Genomic DNA, 21,470 nt, shown 5'->3' with positions numbered 1-21,470 from the left:
AGAAAGCTACCAAGTTTCTTTTGTTGATGTTGCTGTCTCTTTGCATGTGTGACACAGAGTCTCCCTATGGAGCCCAGACTGCCTCAAACTCACTATCCACTTGCCTCAGCCTCCTAAGGATTACAGGTGTATGCCAACCACCACACCTGGCTTGAAATGAGCACTTTATCACCCAGATTACAATCCAGAAAAGACACGTGTGACGTGAAGTAGGCAGTCTGTCAGAAGGCAAGCAGTGCTGTGTCACGAAGTGGACTATTTGCTGTACTTCTGTCCCAGGAAGCCCGGAGATTACGAGAGCGCTACTCCACTTTTGATACTTACACCAGCATCCTCTTTGGTGTCACTGCCTCTGGATTCCATTTCTGAAGACAGTGGCCCATCTAGAGAGAAAGGTACGTGACTGGCGACTCTTCATCTCACACTGCTCTTTCCCACTCCCCATACTGGCATGGGGGCCAGCCTGCCATCTGTCCTCTGAATTAGAGTTGCAAGAGCAGCTGGCGCTCGTGGAAATTCTGGCAGACACAGCACTCTGTAAGTGTGGGCAGTGACTGATCCAGCTGCTTGCTAGGAAATCTTGCTGCAGCATGATAAAACACATCTGGGAGGTACCTGCCCTTCCTTCCTTTTTTTTTTTTCTCCTCTGTCCTATATTCCTAAGTCAAGTAACTAAAACTAGACTCTTGAATTGAACCCAGGCATCTAGCGAAATGTTCCCAGCCTGCACCAGCAAGAAAGGCTCAGTTTCTCTGCACGTAAATTCAAGTTCCCTCAGCTCAGTGCTTCACCCCTGTAATCGTAAGCATCTCAGGAGGCTGAGATCTGAGTACCACAGTTTGAAGCCAGGCCAGGCAGGAAAGTTCCCTGAGATTCTTTATTTCTACTAAAGTACCAAAAAAGCTTGATATAGACCTGTAGTGCAAGCCGTAGAGCGCTAATCTGGAGCAAAAGAAGCACATGGATAGCACCAGGCCCTGAGTTCAAGCCCCAGGACCAGCAAAAAATACTAATTCAAGTTCTCTGACCATGCCTATCTATTCTCTCCTAGGTTTCTCCTTTAGCCACATGTCCTTGTACTTAGATTTCCTGTCTCTAACCTAACACTCCATGTCCTCTTTCCCCATCTAATCAGCTCTCAAAATCCCTCTCTTCAGCTGGCCAGCCACAGCCTTTCTTCCCTACTGGATTCGTCCCTTGTGCCTGGCAGCATTTCCGTCTCGCACTCACAGAGATCTCCACTTCCACTCTACACCCCCGCTCTCTATAAGCCTTACTGGAAAGAAAACCCCATGTCGTGGAGACTGGCAGCCTGGACCCTCCACCACACCTCAGCCTGCGTGCTCCCCCCTCCCTCCCTCCCTCCCTCCCTTCCGTGTGTCTCCAGGAATCACATCATCGGTCACTTACACACTCCCTTAGCTTTTTATGGCCACGCAAACACACATACTGCAGCTGGATTCCTTGTGACCCTTCCTGCGTCCATTGGCCACAGTCAGGAGCCTGCGGCATCTGCTGGTGCTCCTTCTCCCCTGCCTCTTGCACCTTCACTCCTCCGTCCTCCTCCATGTCTACTCAGTTCGCATTAGACCTGCCCTTCGCTGAATCACCATCATCCGTCAGTCTCCAGGCTTCACTGCTCTCTCTCTAATCTCTAACACACAACTACAGAAATCTCTCCGCAATGCAAGTACTATTATATTACTGCTCTGCTTAAGACCCTTGAATAGACTGCCATTTTCATTAGAATTAAATCCTTGTAATTGCTTACCTACAGTTAAAGATGCCCCAAATACCACCCATACAGCGGCCATAATTTACTCTAACCTTTTAAGTACGTTCTGCTCTGATCCTAAAACATTGCTATCATCATTCTTGTCCTTCAAGTTTCAGCTGATATATACCAAGTCAAGTTTTTGTATGTCTCACACTTGAGACACCAACGCCTCATTGGGGTTAGTCTGCGTGGTCTATTAACATGCTCTACTCCTAAATTCTGCCGTTGTGCATACACCTGCATACCTCTATGAGACCTCAGGCAAGGAAGGCTGTGTCCTGTCCTGTTTAACTGGCCTACTGCAAGTACCTCAGCCACAGACATGTTGGTAAGTGTTCAGTAGACAGGCATGTGCCACACAACAAGGTTTGGACCAATGGTGGGCTGCATAAATAATAGCGGTCCCATAAGACAGCATTGTTCAGAGCTGTTTTAACCATTTCAGTTGGCCTATGCTTACTATGATGTTTGCACCACCAGGGCACCACTTCGCTTCTGAGAACACGTTACACAGCACCATTAAGCAGCACATGACTGAGGGCATGGACGGCCGGTTCCACTGTCCTCTCATTTCAGTGAACTACAGAGAGCAAGGCCACAGTCCTGGAGTCAGAGGATACATGCCTCTAACACTTTCTACCTGAGGCCTTGAGAACTGTTTGAGCCTCCATAAGATGAGGACCATAAAAGTATCTCCTTCTTTGGGTTGCTGCACAGATGGAATGAGACCACCCATTTCCTTTCAATAAATGTTTCCTAGGCACTAATGCTAGTCAATGTTTTAACCTCTCTCACATACTGACAGAAAAATACAAACACACAACACCTGACATATATATAGAGAGAGAAAGAATATATGCACGTATACTAACAGACTAAGAACCACCTATAATATCGATGTCAATTTTGCTATTTATAATACCCTTCCACAGCCATGAACTCAGGGGACCCCCATAACAGCCTTGCAAATTAACAACCCAGCCATCACCCCTCAGTAACTTGTGCTCTCAGTTGTACTCATGCTCAGTGAAGTCTGCAGGGTCCCTCAAAAGCAGCTCAAACTCCATCATATTCATGGACCTTTCTATAAGCTCCTATGGAACTTACTATTCTGATCAGGATTAACTTAGCACAGACATTTGTATCCTATTTTATTATTGGCATCTTACTACAGTTATATCCAGAAGGTATCTCTTTGGGCTGGGAGTGTGGCTTAGTGGTAGAGTGCTCACCTAGCATGCACGAAGCCCTGGTTTCAATTCCTCAGTGCCACATGAACAGAAAAAGCCAGAAGTGATGCTGTGGCTCAAGTGGTAAAGTGCTAGCCTTGAGCAAAAAAAAAAAGCTCAGGGCAGTGCCCAGACCCTGAGTTCAAACCCCAGGCATAAATAAATAACATAAAAGTTTTCTCTCGTCCTAAGTAATAACCATTTGTTCCAGTGAAAAAACTAATAAACATGAACAACTTCTCACCAGCCATTAATAAGTCAATGTTTAGTGTAAAAATCACATAATTAAAAGACTCTGATGGGCCCTGGGCTCACACCTGTAATCCTAGCTACTCAGGAGGCTGAGATCTGAGGACCATGGTTCAAAGCCAGCCTGAGCAGGAAAGTTCGTGAGACTCTCCAATTAATCACCAGAAAAGTGGAGCTGTGGCTCAAAGTGGTAGAATGCTACCTTTGAGTGAAAAACCTCAAGGACAGTGCCTAGGCCCTGAGTTCAAGCCCCAGGACTGGCCAAAAAAAAGGCAACTTTATGAATATCCAAGAGGGCAGGGCATTGTGACATTCTGAGAAAAAGAGGTGGATTTGAATTACAGATATGGAAGTCACTAGTAGCATATATGTAATTAAAGCTATAGGAGAGGATGGGTTTCCCCAAAGAGAGAATGAGAAGGGTAACACTCTGCAGATCTACTATCCCCCTCCCCTGCCCCCCTCCCCGCCAGTCCTGGAGACTCTGGGCCTAGATGCAGTCCCTGAGTGTTTGTGCTCCAGGATATACTCTACCACTTGAGCCACAGCTCTACTTCTGGTTTCTTGTGGTTATTTGGAAATAAGAGTCTCACAAAATTTCCTGCCTGGGTTGGCTTCAAACCAGGATCCTCAGATCTCAGCCTCCTGAGTAACCAGAATTACAAATGTGAGCCAGCAGCAGCCAGCTGAAGATCCACCATTGAGGCTTGTCAGGGGAGTGAACTGCAGCACAGGGTGAGACGTAGTCCCTAGACAGGAGGAAAACCAAAGGCTGAGGAACTGGCAGCAACTGTGGGTAGAACAGTAGCTCCTTATCCATCAAAATGCGTTCAAGATGGCACTGAAGACCTCCCCGCCCAAATGTTTTTTCCCTACAGCGCCAAAGCAATCTGTCCTCACATGTCTTACATCCTAATGGCCCTTCTGCATCACTCCTCTTGGCATTAAGTGAAATAAAACTAACTGATGAACACTGGCTGGCACTGTGACACTGAATGGACACACTGGACAAAGGCAAGATTCATATTCCAGGCAGAGGAGAGCCAGGTGAGATCTCATCACACTATTCAAAGAGGACACAACTGAAAACTATGATATTGTTTCTGGAATTTTCCATTTAACATTTTCAGACCATAGTTGAGGGCAGGCTGTTGAAACTCAGGGAAAGTAGAAACCATAGATAAAGGAGGAACAACTTTCATGTAGACTAAGGACTAACAGTGTCTTTTCTTGCTTTGGCTTTGCCTGTGCCAAGACTTCCTTTACCTCAGCTCACTTGTTCCTGGCTAGGACTCTACCACTCGGACTAGAGTCCACATCGTGCTGCTTTACTTGAGATGGACTTTGGTGGACTGTTCTGCTCCGGCTTCCTCTCTGGACTTCAGCCTCCTGAACGGCTAGGTATACAAGAGTGCCTCGCTAACAATGTCTACTTTAAGTTAGCTTGCAAAGAGACGAAATTTATTTCCTAAATTAGCTAGTATTCAATTACAGGGGAATTGGAAATACATAAAAAAAGTTAATGTCATTAGCTTCTAAATAAATGTTTGATCATATATGTTTAATCATTCTATTGTACTCTATTGGGGGGACTTCAAGATCCTAAGTTAACTAATAAAATCTCATTTGTAAGTTATTCTCTGCTTATTCATAAACTACTAATCTTCTAAATAATAAATACTTTTACTGGATAATGCCCACCTTGTAGTGTGTGTGTGTGTGTGTGTGTGTATTTCAATCCTTTCCTGAAGAAATCTCTTAGAAATAAATTTATTTTCTACTTTTTAAGACATAATTATATATATATATATATATATATAATTTATACTAGTTATATGGAAGGGGGTTTTAACTGTTATCTTTCTATAGCTATTTACAATATGTTCTAATCAATTTCTTTCCCTCTATTACACCTCCCGCCCTCTTTTTCCCTTCTCAAAACAATTTCAATGGGTTTCACTGTTCAATTTCATGGCTGCAAACAATGTAAATTCATCCTCCTCATTAGCCCGACCCCTTCCTGCTAGTACACAAGTGCTGCTCCAAAGCAGTGATCACAATGAGAACAAACAGGTATATTTCCCAATGTCAGTGTGTGGCCATGAGGTAATTTAAGTAAAAGGACAAACAGTGCATTGCTCAGTAAATGTTAAGTGGGAAATTTTTAAACAAGGTAAATGATTAAGCCATCAACAGAACATGAACCCAAATTATTTGTCTGGTAGATTTGCACATGTCCTAATCCTTGCTGCTACACAAGATATATGTAAGTGAACTGAAAAAAAAATTAGAAGTTAGTCCATGGAATTGAGCAAAGTATGCAATCATAGCAAACCTATTACCGCAGTGTTCAATCCTCTACCAACAGCTATTAGATGCCACGACTGCAGACAAGATAGCAAGAAACATGAAACCAGAAGACTTCAGGGAAGAGACTTTGACCTGAGGAGCTAGCAGATATAGTATTGGGTTTGTCTTGTGTTTAGCTTCTAGTGCTTTCAAATATCACATTATTTAAACACACGATTTTTCTTACCCACTTTATCCAAAGAAGGCATATTAAAACTTCTAAATTCTGCTGGTCCAGATAATCTACCAGAACTAGCATAAAATCTGTCTGGCCTTTGTAGAGGAAGAGTTGTATCAGGATATGGTTGGCCTAGAAAACAAGTTTTAAAATTGTCTTCATTAATATGAACATAAATTGAGAAAAAAGCAGGACAGGAATCATTGTCAGCAGTAGAATAACTTTGAAGCAGGTGCAAGACCTGGAGTTTAATCCCCAATACTGTGAAATAACAAGAATACACTTAAATTCATTTAGCTTTTAATTAATAGGCGTTCAAATCAGATATATCTATATCTAATTATCTATTTATCTAGCTATATCTATAAAGACTAAGAAGATAGCTACTAAGAGGGAAAAAACTGAAAATGTAAACATAGCAAGAACTTTAACAGAACAAGAAACATTTGTCATCAAAGCACAAAGAGTATCACAAGTCTTCAATGGTCAAATTTGCATCAAGTTTAAATTTAGGGGAGAAGGTTGGTTTTATTTTTTTAATTATCTTTCAGTACTTGTACAAATGGGTTTTGATTCCATGTAACGATTTATGAGCACACTGCATCTTGACCAATGTCACACCTTCCATGGTTCTCTCTTACTCAATACTTTGAACCCATCTAAGCTAAACAGAAAGGTCTGACTGAGTAGATTAACACAAGGTTCTCACTGCTGAGTTACAGACACTGCCTCAGAGCATCTACAGATACACTGCTAGGCTCCAGGAGTCACTTACAATGACCAAAAAGTGATTCCTGAATCCATAAAAAACTCATTATTCTTTTGAAAAATTTACAGTTGATTTCATTCTTCAGAAGCAATGGCAGACTTTACTAGGCTAGGTATACCTATGTCCAATGCTAAAATCAGGGAGAGTCAAAAAAGATAAATTGTGTGGCTCTCTCCTATCCTTGCTTTCCATGACTCTCATAGGCCGTGGTTCATAATGTCATATAGATCAATTCTCATCTGACACAACAACACTGAACTCTATGAAGACACCTCTCCTCGACAAAGCCAAATAAACCTTCTAGCATTAATCAGGGTCAATGGAGACAATTATACTTAGTGAGTTCCCAAGAACGAGAAGATGTAACTGAGGAAAGTAAGATGCAGCACCACTCAGAATCTTAGCAAAGAGTTGTCTTAATAGGTAAAAGAATTCATGGGGTAAAAGCAAAAGCCAGCACTAATCACTGAGATTAAAAACAAGTTCTTGGGCCAGGTGCCTAGCACTAAGAATGCTTGCCAAGCATGTACTCAGACCGGAGTTTGAGTCCTCGGTACCATATACATAGAAAAATCCAGAAGTGGTGCTGTGGCTCAAGTGCTAGAGTGCTAGCTTGAGAAACACTGAGTTCAAGCTTAGGACTGGCAAAAAAAAAAAAGTTCTCTCCTGTTCTCAAACATGGGATTCATTAAACAGCAGAGCTTAAAAAGATGTGAAATGGGAAACCTGAGAACTTCTAATTCTTTCTTAGTTAAACCTCAAATCACTTTTTTTTGCTTTGAAAACACTTCTCTACAGCATCAGCAACCTCATACATTTAAAACAGAAATTTACACAAATTTACTATTTTATAAATCATATGCCCATGCTGCCCTATCAGACAATATGATCCATTCCTTAAATCCAGGACTTGCAATATAATGCTGGAACCAATATAATCTGCCCTTTTGGTCTAATGGTAATCAAAATGAATAAAATGTAACATGCTTGGCATTTCCATAAAAGAATATGAAAATGTAAGAGGTGGCCTATTTAATTCTGATCGGAAGAACCAGAAATGTTTAAAGAAGACAGTAAACCTTGCCCTAAAAGAAAAGACAAAAACAATGACATACTGGTCAACCTCAAATACATGCACATACACACAATGTGGATACATATACACATTTAAGATAAAACCCCAAAGAAGGCACATAGTGAGAGAAAAATAAACTTTTTTTCCCATGCTTTCACAGCCTTGTTTTCTAAGACTTTAATAAGAGATGATTAGAAAGATAACAGAAGAAAACAATCAGGGAAATCAAAGAATGAGGTGTGGGAATAAATATGCAGGGCTTTCTGCAGCTTCCCAAATTAAGAATTATCCTGGAGAAACATCTATGCTTCCTCACCGCTTTGTTCCCCTGAGGACAAAGGGACAGATCTATTAAAAATGAAAAGACAAATGTACAGAATAAACATACAAAGTATTAAGTGAAGTTTTATCACCAAAACACTAGAAACACTAAATTTTCCTTGACAGAAACTACATATATGGACATGTTATATTTAACCCTGTTATATAACCATTTGAAATTCAGATATATAAAGTATTTGTATGAATATTGTGAGGCTCATTTATATATTGAAATAAAATTTACACTAATATAGAAAGAATTTGAGAATATACTGCTGATGAGTAGAGCTGATTAATATCAAGTTTTTAAAAAACCATATACAAGTGGGGAGTTTGACCTAGTGGTAGAGTGCTTGCCTAGCATACACAAAGACCTGGGTTCAATTCCTCGGTACCACATACACAGAAAAAAGCCAGAAGTGCTACTGTGGCTCAAGTGGTAGAGCACTAGCCTTGAGGAAAGCCCAAGGACAATGCTCAGGCCCTGAGTTCAAGCCTCAGGACTGGCAAAAAAAAAAAATACATGGACCGAAAGTTCATATATATTAAATTCATAAGCAGCTATCTTTAGGAAAGAAAGGCAATGTGCCCAAGAAGAAAAATGAAACTTCACTTCTTTTTACAACTTATACATGTATACTTCTTCTGCTATTGCAATTCATGGTGTGTTTCTTTTTATGTTTTGACTTATACATATCTGAAGCACATACTGATGTGCTCAAAAATCATATAGAGGACTGTGCTAACTAATCTTACTTGCAGCCTTCAGGTAGCTACCCAACCTCTATGTGCCATTGTTTACTCATCTGTAAATTGAGAGAAACAGAATAATACTTACAAAGAATGTCAGAATGACTAATCTAAAAGCACCTGCCATTGTGTCTGGCGCAAAATAAGTACCCAAAAGTAACTAATGATAAATTAAGTTTACTGTTCTAACTAATGCACTAGATGCAATTATATATGGCACTGCACTGATATTTGCTTCTGATATACTATGTAATCACATAGCACTATACTGGTAACTTCTCTTTTCCCAAGTGGCTACTGTCTACATTTTCTCTCTCCAAATCTCCTCACAATCCTTCCTCATTGTTCTCAGCTAATGAGTTAGGCCTGTCAAGAAAATGGAAGCCCTTGAACACCTCCACTTTCTTGAAAGGGAAAACATGTATTTTCTTTTTTAGTGTATGTACCACATCCTAGCTGCCTTCCAAATTATCAGTAACAACGATGGCTTTTACATACCTGATGGCGGGAACATCATCCTTCGGTCTTGTTCCCAGGGAGGTGACAAGGACCCCGTGTCAGAAGGTGCTCTATGAGGATCCATCAACCTGTCATAGCCTGATTCTCCCCTTTCATTGCTAATCGGATGGTCCAGAGGATTCTCTGGGCCTCTTGAGCCTAATGAAAGAAAAAAGCCATATAAATCTATTTATTTTAAAAAGTGATTGCTGGGTACAGTGGCTCACACCTGTAATCCTAGTTATTCAGGAGGCTGAGTTCTGGGAATTGCAGTTCAAAGCCAGCCCAGGCCCTAAAGAAAACAAAGTGGTGCTCTGTGGCTCCAGGGGTAGGGTAATAACCTTGAGATGAAGAGCTCAAGGACAATGCCCAGGCCCAGAGTTCAAGCCCCATGACTCACAAAAAAAAATGCTACAAATGACCTACTATCAAAGACAATTAAGATATTCTTTGAAGAGTAAATATACATTCTAACCAAGTTTCCCAGTTTTGGGGAGGGGTCTTTTTGTCGGTCGTGGGACTTGAACTCTTGGCCTAGGTGCTGTCCCTGAGCTCTTCAGCTCAAGGCTATCACCCTATTCCTTGAGCCACAGTGCCACTTCCTCAAGTTTCTGTTTTATCCTATCAAAAGTCAACCCTAGGGACAGGATAGAATCATTTTATCATGTAGATGAATACTTGCCTACAAGATTCATTTTAAAATATAAAAATGATGTCACTATCTTCATCACTTAAAAATTACAAACACTGTCTGAAAAATAAATTGCGAAGGGCCTGGGAGTTTCGCCTAGTGGTAGAGTGCTTTTCTAGCATGCACAGACCCGAGGTGCCACATCTAAAGAAAAGGCTAGAAGTGGTGCTAGCCTCAAGAAAGCCCAAGAACAGGGCTCAGACCCTGAGTTCAAGCCAGGACTGGCAACAACAACAACAACAAAAAAGTGAATTAAAGCTTTCATATAAGAGTTAGTAATAAGATGATTACAAAATGGTTTTTTTTTATTGCTAAAGTATGACTCCTCAGTTATCTTAGGGAATAAAGACATATTTGAATACTTTTGCTACCACCCGGCCACACTCCCAACCCTACAACAAGCAGTTTTTAAGACAACTCTTTTGGAAATGTGCTATACTTGGATTAACACCAAAAGTTGCACTCAGTGTTGAAATATGACTCATTACTTCTATCCAAAACTTATTTTAAACAACTTGATTAAAAGCTTTATACTCAGTAGGGTGTCATGGCAAACACCTGTAATCCTAGCTACTCAGGAGGCTGAAATCTAAGTACTGGGTGAGAAGCCAGCCTGGGCAGGAAAGTCCATGAGACTCTTATCTCCCATTAACTGCCAGAAAACTGAAAGTGGTACTGCAGCTCAAGTGGTAGAGTGCTAGCCTTGAGATGAAGAGCTCAGGGACAGGGACGGCACCCAGGCTGAGGTCAAGCCCCATTACCCACCAAAAAAAAAGAAGGAAAGAAAGAAAAAAGAAAAGAAACATTTAAATTATATTTTATGTAGAAAATATATTGTCACATATATTTAATATATGTTGTTTTATACATATTATATGTATAGAGTTTGTAGTCATATGACATAACATGTATATTCTACAAAAAAAATAATTTACATTAACATAACACAAATTATATCATAAAATCAAATGGTCACTTATATATACTTATTATACCACAACAATATGCAATTACAAATTATGTTAATTTGCTAATTCTACAAAACATAATATACAATTATATTTAGATAATACAGATACCATATTATCTAAATGTATTTATATGACATAAAATTATATTTTCAGAAAAGAAAATCTTTTTGTTTGAAGAATAGCTCCAAAATTTGGGGAAGATAAATCTAAAATGCTTCTTCTATTTTAGTGCCTTCAAGAAGAGAGAATAAAATTAGTTTCGACTTTTTTTTTTTTTTTTCAAACACCCACTGGGCTTTTCTGCCTCCTGGACTGAGCTAGTTTATTTTATTTTGTGTGTGTTTTATGTGGTACCAAAGAATTGAACCCAAGGCATCATACATGCTAGGCAAGCACTCTACCACAAAGAGACATTCCTCCAGTTTCAACTTCTCTTAGTAACTTGTAAAAATTAGTACAGACATTGTTTTATAGCATATAGAGATCTTTTCATTTTTCCCATCCACTTGCTTTTGCAGGGTTAGATGAATGGAACTGGTTTTTGTGGGGAAGGGGACTATGTAGCCCAGGCTGTCTTGGAGCTCATGGGCATTCTACCTCAGCCTCCCAACTGCTGGGATTATAGGTGTGTATCACCACTCCCGGCAGAAACTGACTTATGTCAAAAGATGAAATATTTTTTCCTATGGCTGTATATTTTATCAAGTTCTCCAGACCTTTCCTTCTAGTTTGTTCTATTTAGTTCATTAAAAAGTTGAGAAGAGACCACTCAAACGTCCATTATGCAAAGTTCACCTGGAGGGAAGCAGGAAGGATACTTTCAAAAACTTCTTCCTCAGTGCTAACTACCAAAAATCCAAAGCTCCACATCAAATGACCAAGTGAAAATTATAAGCTAGCATGGTACGGTGGCTCACGCCTACAAGTCTACTCAGGAGGCTGAGATCTGAGGATCAAGGTTCAAAGCCAGTCCCGGTACAAAAGGACCTGAGACTTATCTCCAAATAAACTCTAGAAAACGAGAAGTGAGGCTTGGCTCAAGAGTAGGGTGGTAGCCTTAAGCTGAAGAGCTCAGGGACAGCGCCCAAGCCAAGTTCAAGTCCCATGACCCACAAAAAAATAAATAAATAAAAACTACAAACTTGAAAATAGTAACCGATCAAGTTATTTTCATAGAGACCAAAGTTACCCACACTTAACCTTATTCAAACATATAGCCCATTCTAGCCTAGGTATTAAAACATAATAAAAAAAAGGCAATGCTTCATTTTTCTTTAGTATACCAGAGAAACTTTCGGTCCAAAACAACTTCTAAACCCCACTAATAATTTACCAAGTTTCTGTAGCATTTGAAACAAATAGTAAAATGGTTTTGCATTACATTTTGAAAGCAATTAAATAGGAAAAGAAAGGAAATTAAGGAGAGGAGAAATAAAAGGTACATTTTACTCTTAGTTCAAATATTCATTTGACTACAAGCGATCCTTGACTTATGTAATAAAAATTCCAGCAATTCATGTATACAGTTTAACCAATTATATACTTAAGGGCATTATTTTTAGACTGCTATGGCATGTGAATTAGTTTAATCTTAATAAGCATTCTTTTTTAAGTGAAATGGTATAAACCTGGATAACATCAGAAATCATCAAAACTAACAGAGTTGGAGGTGTTATTCAAATACCTTCCTACCAAGTGTGAAGCCCTGAGTTTGAATTCCATTATCACTAAAAATAATTTTTTAAAGGAGGATGGATATGGCCACTTTATATGCATGAAGTTGGATCTGGGAAGCTGAGACTGGGCTGGGAAGGAGGAAGAGAGAGAATGAGAAAGATAGGAATGTGACTAAGGAGGTCAACATGGACACGCCAACCTTATGCTTGGGTTGAGTCAGCTGTGGAAATGACAGTAACAGGTAAGGGGACAGAGTGGACCAACTGAGCTGCTTCTCAAAGACTCAACAAATAATGGAAGACTCCCTGGAAGTTCCCATCCAAACAACCCCATCCCTTCTGAATGCCTTCACCCTAAAAGACACACAGGGATGGGATTCACTTCCTTCTTTTCCAATAAACAGGTAACAAAAATAAAGAGAGGGTGAAGGAGGAGACGCGGAGGGTAAGAGGTGGAGGGGAGGAAAGAGAAAGGCAGGGGAGGGAGGGAGGGAGGGAGGGAAAGTGACACCCACAGATGGTATAACAAGAAGGGTTCGGCTAACAAGGGTGGAAGAGGATGTATATGGGTAAAATAGATTGTCAGCAAGTATGAAAACAGAACAATGAAACTTGTTGAAATTAGGAAGGAAGAGGTAAGAGAAAAGAGGGTGAGAGACTGGAATATATTTCACACATGTCACAGTGAAATCCCTCCTTGCATGGATTATATATGCTAATAAATAAATAAAACATAATGTAGTACAAATCAAATATTCCTTATTAGAAATACTTGGGAGCAGAAGTAGTTCAGATTTCGAAGTTTGGGGCAATTGTCTCATTCTTTTCTCCTTTGGATTTGGAACATATGCAGAGGTCTGATGAGTCAGAATCACAAATCCAAAAATGTGAAATCTGAAATGCTCTAAAATCCAAAAGCATTTGGGCACTATACCACAAAACTTCTGCATTTCAGACTGTCAAAGTTGGAATACTCAACCCCATAGTATACTGTTTCTAAGAAATACTATATTCAAATTATATGCTGTAGAGCTCCTGGGGTGACGGGGGTTGGAGGGGAAGGTGAAGTAAGGCAAGATAAGTGCAAGGAATGCCTGTATTTTCCAAATGATTATTTTTTACAGATCATTTTAAAGATAGGTGATGAATATAAAAGATGGATTGAAATGAATATAAAAGAAGGAAGAAATGTAGAGTAATAAAAATATTTAAACAATATACCTCTTCCTCCTCCCCCTGGAAGCAAAGGTGAGAGTCTGAGTGGACCCTCCAACAGAGTTGGAGGAGAGAGAAAAGCTCTCGTTTCAGATGAAGGTCGGCCCAATGGTGAGGGACCATATGGGGAATGCTCTGGAATATCAAAACAGCATATTTAAATTCATAGTTTCCATCAGCTCTACTATAAAATAAGAATGACACTTAAACCATTTCAGGTTATCCTGTTGCCGACTTAAGTTAAAATTACTAACTTCCTTTGGGTTTGCTAATACAGGATTAACTCTGGTTTTAATTTTGTGTACCCAATTTTAGTCCATAAAATCATTTCTTGGTAAATAATATCCTTAAATAGCCCTACAAGTTAAACAAAGAACACTGGAGATGTTTTAGAATTAGGGGACGTGAATACATTAGATTTCTTGGAAACAATATGCTTCCAGACATTTTAGCTGTCAGGGCTGTAAGTACTCAGCTTAAATCATGTCAGATAGGCCATTTGGACATGGAATGTGCAGGTGAAACTCCTTTATAAGCAGAAAAATGAAAACACTCTGAAGCAATACAAATTACTTTCCAAATTTTATTTTATTTTATTTTTGCCAGTTCTGGGCTTGAGCTCAGGGCCTGAGCACTGTCCTTGGACTTTCTCAAGGTTAGAGTTCTACCACTTGAGCCTCAGCACCACTTCCAGCTTTTTTCTATGTATGTGGTACTGAGGAATCGAACCCAGGTATTCGTGCATGCTAGGCAAGCACTCTACCACTAGGCCAAACTCCCGGCCCCTACTTTCCAAATTTTTACAGGACACAAATCAATTTATGCATTATGTTTCATCCAATAAATCACTTGCTCTGTACTCCATAATCCAGAGACTTAGAATTTTACAAACTGAATAAATGATAAAAAATAATAATTTCCTAAACAGGAGAAGCCTCATGAAATGTAGTTGTTATAATACTCAGTGCAGTTACCAAAAAAATAAAGCATTATTTGCTCTTCTTGGGACTTTTGTACTGGTATTAGACAATTACTCTGGTATAGGTCTCCACCCAGGCTGTGTCACTACTTGAAATTCATTATTGTCTTTTTTCATTGTAGAATAACTTCAATTTTAATGAAAGCTGCCCCTCACACATGATTTTTTATAGTTTTCCAGAGGTTATTAAAATTAAATTCAATCTACATAGATTTATTTGCACCACCATAGGAGCTTAATTTCAATTCAACTAAAGTTTTGAGAACTTTGAACTACTTGGAATAGTTTGAAAGATATTCTCAATAAGGAATGGACATGTCACCAAATTAATGCTCCCATGGGGGCAATTAAAGCAACCAAAATTCAGACTACATTTTCTCTACATTCTGTAAAAAGTCACAGTGTTATTCCATGGAAGTGCTCCATGTTCATTCTTCCAAAAAGAATAGTGCCATTCTGAGTGGTAAGCACTTGGCTTTTCGAAGAACTTACAGTACTGCATAAATATTATCTTACAAAATCCCACGAAGAAAGAAATACCAGCAATTTTCATTATTGCTAGGGAAATGTATAGTTTATGAGACAGTTCAGAATAGAATCCTGGCTCTAAACTCTAATTAAAAGTTTATAAATAATAATGTTAATGAGGATTAAACTATATGTAAAATATATACATACACATGTAATATGAGGTTTAAAAAAAAAAAAGACTACCTCTGCCAAATGCTGTATTTGGAACATCAAGTGCATAAGGATCTTTCTCTAAAAGTTCAAATTTGAACTCTGTTTCAGTTAATCTGCAAATAAAAAACAAACATCTCTAAGTTATTCATCCAGAAGTATCCACATTTTGAGAAAAATGTCACTACCCTTTTACCCTCAAGATCTACCAAAGACAAGTTGATCCTCCACACTTTTACGCTGAAAACACTTTCCCATGTTTCCTACTACTTATTTGGAGGTGAGCAGTTTCATCTAGATAGGTCAAACTGTTTTGTTTTGTTCCTTCGTCGAATCTTTATCAAAAAAATCCAGGTATTGGGGAGCTGGGAGTTTGGCCTAGTGATGGAGTGTTTGCCTAGCATGAACAAAGACCTGGATTCGATTCCTCGGTACCACATACATAGAAAAAAAGCTGGAAGTGGTGCTGAGGCTCAAGTGGTAGAGCTCTAGCCTTGAGAAAGTCTAAGGACAGTGCTCAGGCCCTGAGCTCAAGCCCAGGACTGGCAAAAAAAATAATAATAACCCAGGAATTAGGCCAGGGGTTTGGCCTAGTGGTAGAGTGCTAGCCTAGCATGCACAAAGCCCTGCGTTCCATTCCTTGTACCACATACACAGATAAAGCCGGAAGTAGTGCTGTGGCTCAAGTGACAGGGCGCTATCCTTGAACAAAAAGTGCCCAAGGACAGTGCCCAGGCCCTGAGTTCAAACCCCAGGACTGGCAAAAAAAAAAAAAAAAAAAGTCCAGGCATTTTACTACAAAGAGTACTTTTATAATCCAGACGTGTAGGAACCCTCCAAGGCCAACTAATGTAAGTCTATTATTTTACAACAAAGGAACATGAGGCTGAGACTTGGAAAATGTCAAGAGTAACACCCAGCACTCTCCACTATAATGTGATCCATCTGATTCCAAATTTAATGTCATATTGAAAATCCCACTAACGTGTCTTTTTGTTTCATTCTTCAACTTTTTGTCTTTAAAATGTGACAGGATAAAGGAATCTTATTTCCGGTTTTTGGTCACCAGAATTGAAATGAAACAATCATTTGACTTAGCTTCTGAGAGCAGAAAAGAAAAGCAAGAGGCCTAAAACTAGGACCCAAATACATTAACAGTATAATCTACCAAGAGACTAGAATACTCTCAGGAGTCTGTAACAACCATTAACTCTTCTTTGCTATTGTAACCTTTATGTTCTTTTTTATCTTACCATGGCATAAAACCACAGGGTGTAACAGGAACACAAGATGAGGCAGTAAAGTGCATGCGCACTCATCTATCAGCCACAGGGAGTAAGTGACTCAGACATTCATCCTTTCTCTTTCCTCCCTTCCCCCCACCTCACTGCTTTAACCTCAAGAAATTACAAATTACATGTTTCACAGAATAATCTACAACCTGAAAAAAAAGAAAAAGGAATAATCTATAACCTGTTTCCTTAAAGTGTCACTTCAAGGAAACTTGACTTTCAAATCAGAAAGCTAACAGATACTGTGCAACAGGTATGTTGGATTCACTAAAAGGTTTTGGGTTTTTTTTTTGTTTGTTTATTTGTTTGTTTTTATTTACCCTTTTGGGCCAGGAGTTTGGCATAGTGGTAGAGTGCTTGCTTGCCTAGCATGCACAAAGACCCAGTTTCCATTCCTAGGTACCACGTACATAGAAAACAAAGCCAGAAGTGGTGCTGAAGCTCCAGTGGTAGAGCTCTAGCCTTGAGGAAGTCCAAGCACAGTGCTCAGGCCTTGAGCTCAAGCCCAGAACTGGCAAAAACAAAAGTATGCCTAATTAATAAAATAACAATAAAATTTTAAGTTCCTACTAAGATACTTACTTTTGTCTGTTGTAAGCATTTTCTTTTCTTAAGTCATTGAGATTTCGTTCAGCAGTCCGAGCTGCCAACTTAAAAAAAAAAAAAAAGAAAAGGCACTTAAAAAAATTCATATAACTTGACAGTTTTCATAAATATCACAGAGGTGGCATATAAATAAATCACAGCCATTTAAATCAGTATCAACTTCAGTTTTTTATATAAGAAGATACTCACCAAGGGCTGGGCTTTGAGTACTTTCAATGACAATTCATCTTATGGGTATAAACTCACAGACTAGCATTCTGCAGTGGTGTACACACTTGAGTAATACAAGCCATGGTAACAAGCCCCAGGTCAGTATGTGCAGCTACATTAGTTATGAAACAATATAATCATCTCAGAGAAAAAATAACTATAGGTTATAAAACTATAACCTCTAAAATAAGAGAATAAGAGGACACTAATATGGATTATCTTTTTTTTTTGGCCAGTTGACTGGGACTTGAACTCAGGGCCTGAGCATTGTCCTTGGGCTTTCTCGTGGTTAGAGCTGTACCACTTGAGCCACAGTGCCACTTCCAGCTTTTTCTATTATATGTGGTGCTGAGGAATCGAATCCGGGTCTCCATGCATAATGGGCAAGCATTCTACCACTAGGCCAAACGCCTGGCCCCTGGATCACTACACATCTGCTCACTATTAGTGCACAGATGGCAGGTCTCTAAGTCATTTATATTTGTTCAACCAATTTTGGGGTACTGGTACTGGGGTTTGACCTCAGGGCCTCACACACGTAAGGCTGGTGCTCTACCACTAAAGTCACACCCCCGGACCTTTATCTTTTTTACTTTATTTTTCAGGTAGGAGCTTGCATTTATGAACAGGGCCAATGTTGGACTGCAATCCTCCTATCTATGTTTCCTGCATATAGCTGGGATTATATGAACATATCATTCTACCCATCAAATTTGCTCAGATGTAGTCTGATTTTTTCTTCAAGCTCTCCTCAACCACAATCTTCCTAAAAATGTTTATTTTCCTTCTTTTTGCGTTCTGGTTTGTTTTGTTTTTGAGACAGAATCTCACTATATATATATATAGTAGATTAGCCTCAAAATAGTGGTCTCGGGGCTGGGAGTTTGGCCTAATGGTAGAGTGCTTGCCTAGCATGCACAAAGACCTGGGTTCGATTCCTCGGCACCACCTACATAGAAAAAAGCAGGAAGTGGTGCTGTGGCTCAAGCATAGAGCTCTAGCCTTGAGAAAAGTCCAAGGACAGTGCTCAGGCCCTGAGTTCAAGGCCCACAACTGGCCAAAAAAAAAAAAAATGTGGTCTTTGTCACGTACATGCACATACACTGGTTTGTTTTATGATTTTTTTTAATAATTCCATTTGATTTTTTTTAAAGATTAAAAAGATCAAGGAGCAAAAGCTTATGCTTCTTTTTAATTTTGCTAGTTTTATTTTTAATTCTACGTTATTTATTGGTTGGAGTTTTTGAGAAAATCTTGTCATGTAGCCCAGGCTGGCCTTGAACTCATAATCCTCTTGCCTTAGTCACTAGAAAGCTGAGATGACAAATGTGTACCATTATGCCTGGCTTACATTTATAATAAATTCCAAGAGCATACAATATTGTGGAGTAGTTGTTAACAAGGGATAAAAGTACCGAGTGCACAGCACATTTCCCAGTTGTTCTGGGGGCACGTCAGATTGGATGCAGTAGTGTGTGAAACATTACACTCAATAATGTAACCTGCTAGTCATATCAGAAGAATATAGACAAAGTTTAACACAGTCTATAATCACATCTCTTCCCAAAGAAAAAGAGCTCCATTATCAAATCTGCTTTACTTAAAATTGTAATCTATGCATTACAACTGACTTTAACTGGTTGATGTATAAAACATATAAACATTTACAGAAAGCAGTTTAAATGTACTATATAGCACTATCAAAGAAAATAAATCTTTTCTAGCACAAAATCATGTAATTCTGAACTAACAAATGAATGTTACCATAAATACCAATTTTAGTTAACAATAACAATTTGTTTCACTGTTAACATGCAAAGCCAAAATTACTTCTAAATCTTTTCTACACAACATACTTAAGTGTAAGATATAAAAGCTCAGTTAAGAAGCTATCAATATTAAAGACATAATACAAGCAATATAGTATAAAATGAGTTGATAATAAATGATTATAGACTTTTGAAAAACTTACTGCCAAAGAGTAGAGTGCAATTTCAATGAATGCCACACTTCATTCTAAAACACTATGCTCAAACATTATATATCCTAATATACAAAACATTACTAGAGGGGCTGGGAGTTTGGCCTAGTGGTAGAGTGCCTGCCTAGCATGCACAAAGACCCGGGTTCGATTCCTCAGTACCACATACGTAGAAAAAGCCAGAAATGGTGCAGTGGCTCAGGGTAGAACACTAGCCTTGAGGAAAGCCCAAGGACAGTGCTCAGGCCCTGAGCTCAAGCCCAGGACTGGCAAAAAAAAAAAAAAAAAAAAAATTACTAGATGTAATTACTAAAGAAAAAAACTACTGTGGTTAGAACAAATATGAACAGCAACACTAAAGAATAGGACACTTGAGCCAGGATACTCAAGGTGCCGCCTGTCTGTAATCCAGCACTCAGGAGACTGAGTCAGGAGAACAGAGAACTTGAGGCCACACTAAGCTCCATAGCAAGCACTTGCTGCAAAAAAAAAAAAAAGAGAAAAGAATAAAAAAGAACAGGATACTTGCCACAGGACACATGAAAACAAAGAAACAAAGTACTATATTAGTTTCATGGAAATAAAAGATTAAATAAAACAGGATGAAGCAAAGAAATACTAAATGTAGAAAATAGTATCTAAAATTATAAACAAAATAAATGTCCATCATCTGAAAAAGGGTTTTACATTACCTAATATTCACCAAAAAAAAAAAAATCGCATAGATTAAGTTAAAAAGCAAATTAAAAAGTAAGATACAATAGGGGCTGGGAGTTTAGCCTAGTGGTAAAGTGCTTGCCTAGCATGCACGAAGACCCAGGTTCGATTCCTCAGTACCACATACATAGAAAAAGCTAGAAATGGTGCTGTGGCTCAAGTGGCAGAGTGCTAGCTTTAAGGAAAAAGCCCAAGGACAGTGCTCAGGCCCTGAGTTCAATCAAGCCCCAGGACTAGCAAAAAAAAAAAAAAAAAAAAAAAGTAAGATACAATAGGATTCCTTCTAATATACATATATGATTTTAAATCTACATGTTGATGCATACTTTTTAGTGCCTCCCCAAGATCTGAATTTTTAACACAATTCTGTCTTATTTAATATTTATTTTTTGTTAGTATTGGCTTTGAAGTTAGGGGCCATGAGTTTGCAAGGCAGGAGCTCCATACTTAAGCTTTTGAACTATGCCCCGGCTTTTGCTACTTAACTGAAGATGGAGTCTCTGATTTTTTTGCCCAGGCTGGCTTTAAATCATAATTGTCCAGATCTCAAACTCCTCAGTAGCTAGGATTACAGGCATGACATCTGACAATTTTTACCTAATTTAAATGAATAGTTCTTATAAAAGAGCCTTAAAGAATTTTAAACTTACCCAATTGTCATGTGCTTTTTTCTCATGGGAAATAATCTGAAAAAGAAAAGTCATTAAAATATTGACAATTGTTTTCCTAAATAAAAATCATTTGTTGCCCCACTAAAATTTAGAGCAAAACTCATAAGCTAACAATATCCAACCAACTGTGAATAATCAGCAAGCCACAAATTTAAATTTTCATGTAGCTATGACCCATTCCATAATTCTTAAACAAAAATAACAAAATACAATTCTGCTAGAAAACTTCTACATTATGCAATAATTAACTAGAACAAAAGTTTTCAGTGAACAGATAAACAGGCTAATTTTGAGCTCCCAATGCTGATATCTGTTGATTTCTGTGATATAAACCATTCCCAAAGAAACAGGAACCTTTGAAATAAATGTTTTGTTTGCTTATGCCAGTTACTGGAACTTGAATTTGAGCTTTTTTTTTGGCCAGTTCTGGGCTTGAGCTCAGGGCTTGAGTACTGTCCTTGGACTTTCTCAAGGCTAGAACTCTACCACTTGAGCCTCAGCACCACTTCTGGCTTTTTTCTATGTATGTGGTACCAAGGAATTGAACTCGGGTCTTCGTGCATGCTAGGCAAGCACCCTACCACT

General features: G+C 38.8%; 1 protein-coding gene across 5 annotated transcripts in view; it reads right to left on the bottom strand.

The window, feature by feature from the left end:
* Positions 1 to 21,470, bottom strand: part of Mia2 (MIA SH3 domain ER export factor 2) — an 84,718-nt gene that overhangs the window by 3,441 nt on the left and 59,807 nt on the right. For 3 of the 5 annotated variants that reach the window (XM_090345017.1, XM_090345019.1, XM_090345018.1), the window contains 7 exons: positions 20,865 to 20,900; positions 17,283 to 17,350; positions 15,442 to 15,524; positions 13,755 to 13,883; positions 9,196 to 9,354; positions 5,792 to 5,914; positions 325 to 383 (listed from right to left, as the gene is read on the bottom strand). In XM_090345017.1, the coding sequence (XP_090201143.1) occupies positions 325 to 383; positions 5,792 to 5,914; positions 9,196 to 9,354; positions 13,755 to 13,883; positions 15,442 to 15,524; positions 17,283 to 17,350; positions 20,865 to 20,900 (657 nt within the window). The remainder of the gene's footprint in view (positions 1 to 324; positions 384 to 5,791; positions 5,915 to 9,195; positions 9,355 to 13,754; positions 13,884 to 15,441; positions 15,525 to 17,282; positions 17,351 to 20,864; positions 20,901 to 21,470) is intronic. The other 2 variants (XM_090345020.1, XM_090345021.1) reach the window with 1 other exon arrangement.

The sequence above is a fragment of the Megascapheus bottae genome, chromosome 14, assembly GCF_031878675.1.
Source record: "Megascapheus bottae isolate mThoBot1 chromosome 14, mThoBot2.hap1, whole genome shotgun sequence".
Lineage (NCBI taxonomy): Eukaryota > Metazoa > Chordata > Mammalia > Rodentia > Geomyidae > Megascapheus > Megascapheus bottae.
Note: the sequence above shows the minus strand (reverse complement) of the source record. Positions and strands in the feature narration are given on the sequence as shown.